At 53.1% G+C, this 14547-nt stretch overlaps 1 protein-coding gene across 1 annotated transcript in view; it reads left to right on the top strand.

Annotated features, from left to right (window-relative positions):
* The window catches only part of Aldh1l2 (aldehyde dehydrogenase 1 family member L2), a 51253-nt gene extending 41914 nt beyond the window's left edge, over positions 1-9339 (top strand). The window contains exons 18-22 of the mRNA XM_023717326.1: positions 100-198; positions 3005-3170; positions 5281-5386; positions 8290-8489; positions 9199-9339. Coding sequence (XP_023573094.1) covers positions 100-198; positions 3005-3170; positions 5281-5386; positions 8290-8489; positions 9199-9254 — 627 coding nt within the window. The 3' untranslated portion in view covers positions 9255-9339. The remainder of the gene's footprint in view (positions 1-99; positions 199-3004; positions 3171-5280; positions 5387-8289; positions 8490-9198) is intronic.
* Positions 9340-14547: the final 5208 nt, after the last annotated feature.

The following is a 14547-nucleotide window of genomic DNA, read 5'->3' as shown; positions in this document are numbered from 1 at the left end:
GTCCCCTGTCCTCCAGGGACACCCGTCCTCTGTGTGCACGACTGTATGGCGATCTTGTCCTCCAAATGCGAGTAACAGCATCTTCTGTCCTGCCGCCAGGGCATGGGTGCGGTCTTCTTCAATAAAGGCGAGAACTGCATTGCGGCGGGGAGGCTGTTTGTGGAGGAGTCCATCCACGACCAGTTCGTGATGAGAGTGGTGAGCGACTTCCGTCCATCTGCACTCACAAGCGAGGAGCTGCTTTCACCCAGAAAGTGCCTCGTGTTTCTCGGGAACTCTTAGTGAGTGCGCTGAGGGTGGCGTGGTCGGTCAGTGCTGGCAGGAGCTGTGGCTCAGGGTTAGACCTCGTGGCTTAGCGCATACTGGGGCCGGGGTTCAGTCTCCACCACACGCAAGACAAAAAGGAGGAAATCTACAGCACCTGACGCCTGGAATCGCTTCAGAATAACCCAGTAGGCGGGTCCGTGACCTGAGCAAACGGGCCGACACTGGAGGGTCAGCATGCGGTTTCAGTACGGGACTTGTCCACTTCTCTTTCATGTGTCTGAGACTTAGTGACAAGACAAAGTCTCTGTGGGAAACCTTCGTAAAGTAGGCTTCACAGCGGCCAGCAGACACCTTGCTCGTGTGCACGAGACCCTGGACGCCTGCGAGAGAGACCTGAGGCTGGTTACAAGTCCCTGAAGGGATTATGGGCCATGTTCCTGTGCCCCCCCAGATCTGCTTTCGGTTAACATGATGGCATATTCCTCCACTAAGGCAACAAGTCAATAGCAGCTGCAGCTTCCATTGGCAAAACCAGTCCTTGACTCCCCTCCCGAGCCACTTCCCTCCCTTGTGCCACCAAAGAAGCCAAGGTTTTCTTTCTTCCCAGGCTTGGGGAACAAGGAAGTCACAGAGTAGCGGTGGAGGTGGGCAGTGCCACCTCTGTGGTCACACGATAGCCTTGCGTTTGTGTCCCATGAAATCCACTCTGCAGTGACATGCTTCATGTCTTTCATGGCCCGAGACACCACGGTGCAACTCCACCCGCAGAGATGGCGCTCTTGGAGTGCTGATGTCTCTGTCAGCCGGTCCACAAGCGCGCTGGCTCGTGTTTGGGTTCTCACTCTGCAGTGGTTTGTTGAGCTTTTGCTTAGTACTACTTCCTGCACTGCGCTGAGCCCAGGAACATAAAGGACAAAGCAGACTGCATTTCCCCAGCCCTTGGGCTTCCCAGCCAGCGCAGGGCTCTGGGCAGGACACTGTGGCTGTGGCCAGGCCAGGTACAAGCTCAGGCCCAGCAGGGCGCAGCCACTGCCGGTCTTTCCTCTTAACAGTAGACTTAGCATGCCCAGGTTCCAGGGTTGTGCAGGCTCTTCCTAGGTTCTTGGTGTCCTGAACAAAGAATTGGGCCAGATGCATGAAAAGGCAGCAAGGCTTTCCATTTACTAAAGGTAAAAAAGACAAGCATGCTGTGCAGTGTGGAGTGGGCCACACGGAGAGCTCACGGCAGCCACGAGGCTGTGGTGGCCGCCTTTAGTGTCTCTCATTCTTCGGGCCAATATCAGAGCCAGGCTGTCCTACCAAAGCCTGCTTGACTTGAAAATAGAATTGTGCAAAGCACTTTCTGATTGGCTCAGGGACAGGGCTTGGGAACTGGGTCCTGGATCTCTGTGACTGACAGGTTCCGGCCCAATCTCCCGCCTCCTCAGCAGTAGGAAACGCAGAAACCAATGCGGGAAGCAATCAGCAGGGCGGTGGCCAGGGCCACTGTTTGATAAGGACTGCTGCTCATCAGAGCATTCCAGCAGGTCCTTGGTGTGGTGTTCCAGGAGAGGCTGCCCAGGGCAGTCTCCCACATTTGAGGAGGGAAAATAAAGTGCGGTGGCCACTGTAGAAAGGCTTTTGCCACAAAGTGTGAATGTCTGCCACGTTAATGAAAATTCTACAACGCAGTCGATTACAATTTTATGGATTGGCATTCAGGATAACTTCACTATGGTGCGTGGAGTTTATGTTCTGCTAGAACGAAGTGGCAAGACACTGGCCTTCGAGGTCCTGGGCTTTCAGTGTGGTAGCTCTGTAATTCCAGCACTTGGGAAACTGAGTCAGGAGGGTCACAGATTCCAAGCCAGGTCGGGCCACTTAGCGGACTGGAGATGTAGCCTGGTGTGAAGACCCGAGGGTCAGTTCCCAGAAAGGCCACACGCACGCACACAAAGGACCTCGGCCTCCCAAAGCGCGTAGTGCTGCCTAGCCAGTGCGTGATGAGGGAGACCCAGACGCTCGAGTACGATGAGCAAAGAACCAAGTAAAAGAAAGCCTCCACTTACTGAAGCTGATGGGGAAAGTGTCCTCAGTGGGCGGGGGCAGGAGCGCTATGGGGTGGGGAGGCTAGGACGGAACATGAATCGGGCTTTTGGATTTAAAAAGATACGTTCCCTGCCTAGGGCGCCCCTCGTAGGATCTCTAGGTTCGCTTGACAAAAATGATTGACACTGTTCAGAGTCACCTCAGGGGTATCTCATGCGCACGACATTCCCATAATTCACTCTGTCATAATTATATGTATGACATGCAGTCCGATGTATAAAGCACTTGTGAATTTTGAATTACGAAGCACTTAATTCATTAGGAAGCACTTAATGAACTTCAAGTGGGAAAGGTCACTGTAGGTCAAGCCAGTGTACCTCACGCGCACGTGTGCTCTGGCCTAGGGCTTCAGACATTTCTCAGGTCTGTGAGGACAGTGAAGGGAGGGCTGGGCCGGGGACATTGTCAGGCGCATTCCCGTCGCCCCAGGTGTGTGACCTACACCAGCGCTGCACACGTAGCGACTCGCTTGGGCTCTCTGGGCATCGGTTACTCTTCTAGGAGATGGAGATCATGACATTGCCATGCTGCTGTGGGTCCCCTCGCGTGCACAACTCTACGCAGCTTTCCACCACCCGGGCAGGCGCCGAGTTGGGGAGCCCGCTACCGTTGTTAACTAAATTGTGTTTTGTGGACTGGTGGCATACAGGTGGAAGAAATTAAGAAGATGAAAATTGGCGACCCCCTCGACAGATCTACTGACCACGGGCCCCAAAACCACAAGGCCCATCTGGAGAAGCTGCTGCGGCACTGCGATGCGGGGGTGAAGGAGGGGGCCACCCTGGTGTGCGGGGGGAGACGGGTCCACAGGCCAGGTAAGGCCCTCCGTGGGGTGGCAGGCGCCTGCCTCCTGAGCTCAGAATCAGTGTAAAGTTTTCATCACGTAGTACACCTGCATGTACTGCAGAAGTGGACAGGGGCGTTTATAATACGGTCCGAAGGATTAATTACTGTTCTCCATCTACCACTTATAAGCTGTGGCACCTTAGATAACACGATTTTTCTGTGCCTCAGTTTCCTCCTCTGTAAAATGAGATGAAATGTGAATGAATAGCCTATCTTATGAGGCTGATATGACAGGCACTCAGCTGTCAAATGAGTACTGAATCACTCTGTTACGGGGCCCTGGGGACCTTGATTGTTGGCACTTTGAGATTTGATCCTGGCTGACCAGGGGCTAGGAGAGGGTTGATCCTGTTGGTCTTGTTAAAGCAGGACCTGTGACTGAGATATATAAATGGATCAATTTGACAGTTCTCAAAGGAGAGACAGAAACTAATTTTTCCTGTCACAGGTGGTCCATACCAGCACCTTACTCTGAACAGTGATGGGTAATTATAGGAAAAGCTGGGAAGGGCTGGCCAGATAGCTCAGCGGACTAAAGCTCCTGCTTTGGCAGAGCGCAGCCTCTGGGTTCAATCCCTGGCCTGCCATGCCGGCCCCGCCCTCCCGGGTCGTGCTGAGAGAGCGATTGAGACTGGGCGTGGTGGCGCATGCCTGTAATCCCAGCACTTGGGAGGCTGAAAACAGGATAATCACTATGAGTCTGATCTGTGTAATGAGACCATGTAGAACCTGCAGACCCTGTCCTAAATTCATTAGGAAAAAAAGAAAGAAAGAAAAGAAAGGCTGGGATACCTGTTGTTTCCTGGATGATCTGAATTTCTGGATTACTGCATAGTCTGTAAAGGAGATTCTATTTTATAAAAGAATCTCTGCAAGGTAATGACAGAATAATAGAAAAGAATCACCATTTTTTACCTCTACTAGAGGAAATAATTGATTCAGGAAAAGTCGATAGAGGCTGCGCTTAGGCAAATGGTTGATAGGGCCCTGGTGCCTCCAAGGTACCAAGTGTCACAGTTGTGGCTGCTCGCCAGTCATGAGGGGCCAAGCCCAGCCCTGCGGGGCAAGGTTCAGGTTGTCATCATTGCGGGTTAAGCTGAGCATCAGGGAGAGACGCTGGGTGTCGTGTTCTTCCGGGGACACAGCGTGGAGCCACAGTAGCCCCTCTGAACTGTTCTTGCCAGAAAGCCTTAACCTGAAGATCTCTCAGCACCCAGGCTCAGACCCCCAGCTTCTGAGGGATGCGGGAGGCAGGGAGGCATTGTCTAGCAGGCGCAGGACGGCCATGGGGCTGGAGATGCACGATGGTCGAGGTCGCACCCTTTAGGAAAGTATTTGCCAGGAAAGAGCTATTTGTTGAAACATGAATGAGATGGTAAATTTTACACTGTATGGGAAGAAACGAGAAAGGAAATATACGGCATAGAAAAGCCAATACTGCCCGAAGGAAGGAAGCACAAATTTAAGATATAAGATGTTCTGCTGGATAGCTCGCCCTGCACCCTCAACAAGTTATGGCATAAAATAAATAAACAGAGGCAAAACCAGAAATATTTAGATTAAAGGACAGTTGAGAATTCTAACCATGAAAGGCAACATGTAGGACTTATGTGAGTTTTAATTCACATAAATTCATTGAGGAAAAATACATTTTCAAACAATAGAAGAAGTAAAAATATAAACTTCAAGTGAAGAATGATCAAGAATTTTGCTCAGTGTAGTACTGTGTTAGGATTATATAAACAAAGTCCTGATTTTTAACTTATTTGCACTGAGGTAGTTGAGAGTGAAAATTATATTGCGATCTTGCCTTAAAATACTTAATGGGGGTCAAAGTAAAGATAATGTAGCAAAACATGACTTTATTTACTAGCATATTATTTTTGCTTTTGCAAATAGTTAAAATTTTCATAATATATACATTAAAAATAAGAATCTAGAAATCCCAAAGCTCAATAGAGACATGAACCTTAGTTTTACTGAGCCAGGGAGGAAATCACAATGGAATTAAAGAAAGAACTATTCGTTGCAAATGACTTGACCTGTAGCTGATATTCTTTCTTTCCCGTTTCCCAAAAGGCTTTTTTATGGAGCCGACCGTGTTCACAGATGTGGAAGACCACATGTTCCTGGCCCAGGAGGAGTCCTTCGGGCCCATTATGGTCATTTCCAAGTTCCCGGATGGGTACGTTCTGCAGGCGCAGCTGAGCTGGGTGCCCCTCCCCGCTGCCCTGCATGCCTCGGTGGCCACATCAGTCCCCACCCTGGCCTATTAGCTTCCCTGAATCATTGGAAGCGCCTGTTTTTGCTGGCCAGTGCTAGAACTGGGTACGGTTTTGCTTCTCTCTTCGCGTTAGTGGCTGTCACCATGCAGCCTTTTAAGTTTCTATGCAGGTGACGTTGGAGATGTTTGCAGGCCGAGGCAAAACCCAGAGCAGACAGGGTGAGTTTGCGCATCTGCATCCCTGTGGAGGGAAGCCAGGAAAATCTGATTTTCCCAAAGACACGGAGCTACTACCAGAGAGGATGAAGGCCACAGAAGCTGATGCTGAGTTCCTTAGAGAAATGACCCCAGTTGGCCAGGTGTGATGTAATCTCAGGACCAGGGAGGCTGAGGCAGGAGGACTGTCACCAGCTGAGGCTGGTCTGGGCTACACAGTGAGTTCCAGACCGATCTGAACTACATAGTGAGACCCTGTCCCAAGAAAGAAAGAGAAACAAAGATGTCCACAGTCGCCACGGACCGTAAACGTATGCCGGTCATGCTAGGACAGGAAACCGCCCCGACGTTCTCCACAGGGAGGAGGACCGCGCAGCGGCTGAGGTCGTGAAAGCAAACCGAGCACCAGGGCATCTCCGGGAAGACGGCACAGAATTCCTCAGGATGGCTCTGTGCGTCCTTCACCAGAGAGGAGCAGGAAAAGTGAATCGGAGTTGGGAAGATGCCTCTCGGCCACTTCGAGATGCAACAGTCAAGGCTGCGGGGTGGATGGCTGCCCGCACTCCGCTGCCGCCACAGACCCCCCACGCATGGGCACGTGTCAAACACACATGATGCAGCGGAGTGTTTCAAAGCCCGGTCCGCACAGAGCTCCCTTCTCCTGAGGGGAGAGGAGGCAGGAAGTGAGGTCTGGGCACCCAGGAAGACGGCGCTCCCTACCCTCTTCCTCTGCGAGCTCCAGCCGGCTCTTTAACCACTCTGTGCCTCAGTTTCTTCTCTTGCGAAATGGGGCTAATACGACTATCATGCAGGCCATTGTGAGGATCACAGAAGGCAGCATTTGCCATGGCTGCTGCCACCTCCGTGCCCGCGGTCACTCCGGGGCGGTGGTGAAGTGCACAGCCTCGGCACTGCCACCCCGCTCAGCGGCAGCTCTGAGGCAGCTCGCTGCCCCTTCACCTCTCTGCATATGTGTGGGTCCCTACTATGTGCCCAGGCATGGGAACCGGGGGGTCTCAGTGCTTGCCCCGTGGGGCTGCAAATTTGTGGTGCAAGTTCAAAACCGAGTGTGGCTTTTCAGATGGCCTCTGGAAGTCCCTTCGCAGGTGTGGTGCTCAAACCCGCACTGTTCGCCACGATACAGCACAACTCCCGTCCCTCCAGCTGTGGAACTGCCGCTGTCTTTGCTGGGGCAGCAAATGAAATACGTGGCATGCTTTGTGGATGTTTCCGGGAAACACACATTTTTAAGCATGAGGTGCACCCTGAGAAAAGGGGGTGGCTGGGTAGACTCCTTGGAAAGGCTCTCCTCCGACTTGGGGGCCCACACTGAGCTGGCCCTCCCAGTCCATATCCACGTCCAGAATCCAGCCAACCTCAGACAGGAGATGGTTTTAAAACCTGTATCTGTCCTGAATGGTACAAACATTTTTCTTATCACCATTCTCTGAACAGCACAGCGGCGCAATTATTTCTATAGCACTTACCTCATACTCTCCTGTATAAGGAGCTGAGATTCTGCAGTGTACAGCGGCTGTGCACGGGTTAGACACAGGCACAATGCCATTTACATAAGGGACCAGAAGAAGAGCATCCAGGGATCTGGGCATCTACAGGGATCCAAGAGCCACTTTCAGACACTTAGGGATGACTGCATATGGGGTCAAAAGGCAGAGAGATGACCGGCTTACTCCTTCCTCCTGGTACTGAACAAGCCTTCGTCACTGACACCATCTCACCTGATGCCTGCACATCCACGGTATAAACAGCTGTCCTATACTCCTTAGCCTTTGGGAGCACCCGCCTTCCAGCCCACACAAGGTGAATCATTAACACAAGAGCCTTAAACCAGCACTGTAGAGCTCGCTCCACCCAGACTCTACATTTGAAGGAACACGCGCTCCCGCGGTAGAGCTGACTTCCGCTGAGCACCGCCCGCTCTCTTGGCATCAGGCCATCTTTCTTGAAGTACAGAGTGGGGTCCTTGTTGTTTCTGTTTTTCCCGGACTAAGTGAAGGCAAGGGGCAATGGCGGCACCCTCTGGGCTCACCAGCGGCTGCTCAGGGCCTTCTCCCTCACCTCCACCGCCACCTTGGGCCGCTCCTCTGGCTGGGCTGGTGAGGCCCTGACCCCCTGCAGGAGTCCCAAGGAGCAGAGGCCATGTGTGGGAGGAACACAGTGGGTACTCCAAAGTGGGGCAGCAGGGAGGGAGAGGGCCGAGGAGGCCATGCAGGACCACGCTGAAAGAGACTGAAGACAACATGGGATTCGATACTAGCAGGCACTGCACGGGACAGCAGACAAAGTGAAACAGTACAGTTATGACACTTCAGTGGGGCTCCTTTTAGTGTCAGCCTGGAACATTTCGTTTATATGCATTTAGGCGGGGGGCAGGGAAATTTTCCTGGTTCTCACATAGAAAGGAAAAATGTTAGAACATACAGTGCACTATTTTGCATTACACTTAATGGAAGTTTTTATTTTATTCTTTTGAGACAGGGTCTGGCTGTGTAGTCTGGGCTGGACTTGAATTGCCCAGGCCACCCAGCTGCACTCACTCGCAGTGACCCTCCTGCCTCAGCCTCCTGAATGCTGCCCCCGTGCCCAGAATAGTGAAGCTTTCTTGTATTCCCTAAAACACCTTGCAGGGACATCGATGGCGTGCTACAGCGAGCGAATAACACGGAGTACGGGTTGGCCTCAGGGGTTTTCACGAGAGACATAAACAAAGCCATGTACGTGAGTGAGAAACTCGATGCAGGGACCGTGTTTATTAACACGTACAACAAGACCGACGTGGCGGCCCCATTCGGCGGTGTCAAGCAGTCCGGCTTTGGGAAAGACTTAGGTGAGGAGGGTCTGTTCACTACCCCCATCCCCGGTGCCCTGTGGCAACCTAACACTCTCGAGAGCAGTACTGAAGGGCATGTCCTGCCTGGCATTCAGATGTGGGCTCACAAGGGTACTGCTTTTTAAAAAAGGTTAAGCAGCAGGTGCCTCTCCATGAGTTTGACACCAGCCTGGGCTTCATAGTGAGCTCAAGGCCAGCTTGAACTACATGGCGAGAATGCAGGGGCAAACAGAATCTCCACCATGCCACCCAGGATTGGGAGGCGGATTGATTTACATTAGTGGGAACAGACCTCAAAAAATGGCAATTTGGAGCACTGAAAAAAAAAATGTCAGGCTGGAAAGCTCAGGGAGGGAGGTTTTCACAGCGTTGCAAAGGGATGTCCGGCGGCAGACTAGCTTGGCAACTGGGCATTGGTTGGCACCGTGTGTATCACAGTGCCCGGCCGTCTCTGGGAATCAGAAGTAGCAGAACTATGACTGGAACTGAAGTAAACTGGGCAATCTGGGCCCTCGGTGGCTTGAGATTACCTAGGCAACGCGGAGGGGGGTACTTTCTACTACAAGACAAAAAGAGACACCAAAACACAAAAACAACTGGTCTGAGGAGCGCCGGCGATGCAGGCCCGCTCCACCCTCACCTCCCGCAGCTCGGTGGAGCTCACCACCTTTCGGCAGCATCTTTCAACCACTCTTCTCTTTCCTAGGGGAGGAAGCCCTAAATGAATACCTCAAAACCAAGACGGTGACGCTGGAATATTAGTGCTGCCTCCAGAAACCTCAGCTTCGCACCTGTCCATGGAGGCAAAGGGCCCAGCCTCACGCCTAAAAACGCATCCGCGATCGCCAGGGGGCGCCCAGACACTGAGCATTTGCACTGTGCCTGGGTATTTTCTAATCCATGTTTTCTACCTTCAGATGATTTTTCTGTGCCGTGTTTTTCCTACGACACCCATGTACCTTAGTCTTCAAACACACACGGTCCGGGAGTCCACCTTGAAAGTGCCAGCCCATGGTGCCTGTGTCAGAACCCTGCGCATCGTGTGCATGCAGCCACGGACACGGGCCGTGGAAAGGATTTCCCTTGATTCTGCTTTCCAAGAGTGGTCTCCTAAGAGGGAGGTGAAGGGGGTTCGCATTTGAGATCGGATCCATCTCTGTGCCTATTGTTTAACCCTTGTGCTGGGTGATGGACCACAAACACTCCCTGCACACTGGCCTGCCAGGGACGAGGTGCTCTTTGTGTTCTGCTTACACAGAGACTAATAAGCCGGTCTTTGGTACCATGTGGCTTAAATTCCAGTAAACAGCTATGACAGGGCATTTTATAGTAGGGTACAGAACAGGGAGCCTGTGCGGGCTGGGCCACATTAGGATCCGGCCACCCCCAGGATCTGCGCAGCTCCGGAATCCTTTATGCCTCCTCTCAGAGCCCTGGGTCCCTTGTGTGTAAAATGGATCAGATGTCTTCCTCGGAGCCTCCCTGAGAACCCCCAAGGCTGTAAGGGCGCTTAGTGGATGTTTTCCTCCGTTGCTATTTTAAAAGTGCACTAACCCAGGGGTCACCTCGGTGGCTTAACCTTCCACACCTGTTCTCAGGTTCTGCGTGTGCAAGGCTGTGGGGACATTGAGATGGAAGCCGTGACACCGCTTCCTGGTCCCCTGACCCCCAGGGTGCGGGGCTGCTCTGCTGCAGAGTTCCACTCATCCTGAACCCAGCATTCACCCCCTGGCGCTGACTCTCCCTCCGAGCTAGGCAGGGTCCCCTCTCCGACCCCAGGGTTGGCCCTGTCTCAGGGACAGAGCCGCCACCACTTCTGGGGGCTTCCAGTGTGCCAAGTACAGACGGGCATGTTCGCGGTGTCACTGCGTTTCATGGTCACTGTCTGAGCAAGGAGAGTCGAGGAGCTTTTCTTACGGCCTGCACCTCGGACGTCTGCAGCTGCAGCCGGCCACTGCCACCCCGATCCTCCCCTCCCTCAGTCCTGATCCCAGCCTAAGTCACTCACTGCTTCTCCTCACCCCAAACCTGTTCCTGTCCCACATCTGGCTTAGAAGGAAGCCCCAAGTATCCTCCATCCGGCTGACTCTGCTCCTGGCTGCACTGAGTGCCTCTCTGTCCCGTCACTCTGTGCTGCCCAAGCCACCCTGGCTGCCCCTATGTTCCAGAGGTGCAGAGCACACCCCCCTCACTGGGGCTTCGTCCTGACCTCTCCTCCCAGCAGGGCTGGGAAATGTCCAACACGCTCCTGTCTGCTCAGTGCTCGGGGCCCTGGCTTGCAGCACGCATGGGTATCTGTGCATAAATAATCTCTCCCAAGCTGACTCTGAGATACCAGTTTGATCTCAGCCAACTCAGAGCCTGGAGGAGGCAGGAGCAAGGAGCAAATGCAGGCCAGCCCCAGCCAGCAGGCGACTGACTGCTCCTCCCCTACCTGCCCAGGGGTCTCGCCCGCACTACCTGTGGGTGCTTCAGTGGGCTCTTTCTACGTAGCATGCGCCGCACTCCCTCCGTCCACGGGCTCCCCTAGGGCTCATCACCACCCAGGTGAGTTCACCATCCACGTCACCACGAGGACAGAGGCTTGTTCACAGGGGCTGACATGCTCGGGTCAGCCCTGCCTGTGCCTGGCGTGGAGGCGGCGGCGCTCAGTACATATTTGCTCTCACGTGGAGAAGAAACCCAAGAGAGCACAGCCCTGATGCATTCAGTCCCTGCCACGTGGCCCTAACCAAGCGCAGCTCACTGCATTACCAGTGCCTGTCTCGGTCCCTGCCGAGCGAATGTTAAGCACCTCCGTGCTCCACCTGAATACTCAGCAGAGCAGGCACTGGGTCAAGAGCGTGGCGGGTGCAGCCAGAGCAGGACAGGACAGAAACTGGGCTCCTCCCACTGCTGCTCAGGGGTACAGCTGCGGGGATCGCTGGGTAGAAGGAAGACCGGGACGGGGCAGACAACACAGGAGGCTCTGTGGGTGGCAGCGATGACCGTCATTGCTGACGAATAGCCAACAAGTCGACTTTCAGAAGCTTAAGTCATATCTAAGAGTGGAAAAACCACAAAAAGTAGGGAGGAAAGGCTCAATACAGGTCTTCGGGTAGAAATAACTTAGGTATTTGAGGTTGTTCCACATTTCAGTGAAGATACTTTTAATTGTCTTCGTGTGATACTGCACCTACTGTGATTTGTTTTTCAAATCAGCAGCCAGGAGTGGTGGTGCACACCTGTAATCCCGCAGTCCAGAGGTGAGGCAGGAGGGTCCCTGTGAGCTCAATGTCAAGCTAGCTCCGTAGTCAACGCCGCGTGACCCTGCCTCAAAAACCTCTTTTTCAATGATTGAAAATAGAACTAGGGCTGACCAAATAGCTCAGCTGATTAAAGAGCCTGCTTAGGCAGATGCAGGGGCCGGGAGTTCAATCCCCGGGGCTGCTGTGCTGGCCCCACATCCGGGGCTCGCTGAGACAGTGATTGAGACTGGGAGTGGTAGTGCACCCTGTAATCCCAGCTCTTGGGAGGCTGTAAGCAGGCGGATCAGTACGAATCCAATCTAATAGTGAGACCCTGAACACTCTGTAGACCCTTCCCTAAAATACAAAGAAAGAAAGAAAGAAAGAAAGAAAGAAAGAAAGAAGAAAGAAAAGAAAGAAGAAAGAAAGAAAGAAAGAAAGAAAGAAGAAAGAAAGAAAGAAAGAAAGAAAAAAAGAAAGAAAAAAAGAAATAAAAAGAAAGAAAGAAAATAGAACTAAAGGTATCCCATGCGTGGTTCTCTACAAGTTCCAGCCTGGCCTGGGGGTTACAAAGTGAGCTCAAGGCCAGCCCAAACTGCATAATGAGACCCATCTAAAAAAAAAAAAAAAGCAGGCACAATGAAGACTGCAATATAGCTCAGTGCGAAGGGCCTGGGGTCAACGCCAATACCAAAGGGACACAAAAGCCGTCTCTGTGGAAATGCACTCTTTTGGGGTATCTAACGTATCTGTTGCTGTGGAGCCAAGGACTCCCACCTCAGGGCTTGCTCAGGAGACGCACCTCTGTCCCCAGGCCAGAAGCCTGCATGCCTCGGCATCCGGGCCTTCCAGCTGGGGCGCCGTGGCAGAGCGTGGCCACTCCAAGGCCGGGTGGCTGAGGCCCTGCTTCCAGCTCTCAAACAGGAGCTGGCAGGATCCACTCCTTGGTCGTGTGAGCAGACGGCTCCCCCTGCGTGTGGCTGGAGGCCAGACGGTGTTTTTCCTACAAGTAGGGACCGAACCCAAGGCTTTCTCTGAGCTACATTCTCAGGACTTTTGGATTCATTATTGATTACATTTTGAGATGAAGTTTTTTTTTTTAATGTATTTAGCACAGGGTCTACAGGGTCTCACTACGTAGACTGGACTCATAGTGATCCTCCTGTGTTCAGCTTCCCAAGTGCTGGGATTACAGGCACATGCCACCACACCCAGTTTCAATCGCTGTCTCAGTGCACCCTGGGGGCAGGGCCAGCACGGCAGGCCCAGAGATCGAATCCCCGGCCCTTGTGTCTGCCTAAGCAGGCACTTAATCCGCTGAGCTATCTGGCTGGCCCTTGAGGTGAAGTTTTGCTGAATTCCTAAATGGCAATAAATTTAGGATGAATTCCTTCTGCCTCCACTTCCCAGTGTAAGGATTCCAGGTGTATGCCACTATGCCAAGCCTGGAACAACTTCTGTTCTTTGGCAAGTGCAAGTCCCCATAGGGAACCCATAACGCGTCAGCCAGCTTTGCTCAGAAGGAGAAGACCTGGACGAGTCTCTTTGGAAGCTAATCCCAGAAGCAGCGGCTGTCATATTCCACCATTAGAAGTAACTGAATCGCTGGAGCCCTCACACTACAGAAAGGCGCAGTGTAAGGACATAAATCCTTAGAAAACAACTGGGCCCCCCAGTTTTATTATGGTTTATCTTGGCCCACAGTCTGTGGGGGTTTCAGTCCACATTTGGCTGGATCCAAGGCAGGGCAGCATGGCAGAGGGATCTGGCAGAGAGGAGACACAGCCCACGGCAGGGCAGAGGGGAGCAGAGAGGTCCGGGGAGGAGGAAGGCACAGGCCCTTCGGCCATCTCCTCTCCTCCAGCCAGGTTCCTCTTCCACATATCACATTAGCTATAAGCATATCTGTGTCTTAATCCACTGGTGAGAACCTCCTGCCCTTCTGGCCTCCAGCCCCTCCTGGGCCTTTCCTTGCACGAGCTCCTTTCCCTCCCTTCTGTCCTGCTCTTCCCCATGGTTACCCAAGGGCTCTTTCTGGGGTTCAGTCTCCCTGGCTTCTGTTTCCCATGGCAGAGAGGTCAAGGTCCTCTCCTCACAGCCCTTCTCCATCCTGGGACCTTCCTCTGCCTCTTGGGTGCCAGTCGGGCAGCTCACAGTGCTCCCTACAGTGTTTCCAAGGAGCCGTCGGATCCCAGAGATGCTGCCGAGGAGCAGGTCCCTTCTGGAGGTGCAGGAGGGGCGAGGACGACTCTGCTCAGAGAGGACCCCGCTGCTCTGGGTGGAGGCTCTGGTTCCTGCGCTCTAACCGACTTCCTACCAGGAGCTGGAGTGAGCAAGGGCAGGAGGACTAGGCAGCAGGACAGCACCCTGGGCCTGGGGCGCTCCCCTCTTGGGCTCCATGCGTGGCAAAGGGCAAAGCCCAGCAACCTAAAGAGAGAGAGCCTTCCATCACTTGGTCCTCCATGTACAACCAGAAGCAAGGTAGCATCGATACATGTAAGTGTGAGAACAAGAGCAATTACAGCAAATAAATACACAGATAAATATAGGTTGTGGTCCTCTGTTTCCTGCATGTTGCAGTCAAACAATCCAGTGTTGGGTGGTCACTGCCTCCGTCACTTTCCTCTTATTGCTGGGGCAAGGTACCCAACACCCCAAGTTAAGGAAGGAAAGGTCCGTTTAGCTCACCGTCAGTGGAGATTCCAGTCCGTACTCTGCTGGCTCCAAGGCAGAGTGACGCATGGTGGACAGCAGCCCTTCTTGGTGGCACAAAGAACAAAAGCAGAGGGAGGGGCAGCATCACCCTAGCCTCTTTCCCCTCCTTCCGT

The sequence above is a fragment of the Octodon degus genome, unplaced genomic scaffold (assembly GCF_000260255.1).
Source record: "Octodon degus isolate 3935 unplaced genomic scaffold, OctDeg1.0 scaffold00004, whole genome shotgun sequence".
NCBI classification, from domain to species: Eukaryota; Metazoa; Chordata; class Mammalia; order Rodentia; family Octodontidae; genus Octodon; species Octodon degus.
Note: the sequence above shows the minus strand (reverse complement) of the source record. Positions and strands in the feature narration are given on the sequence as shown.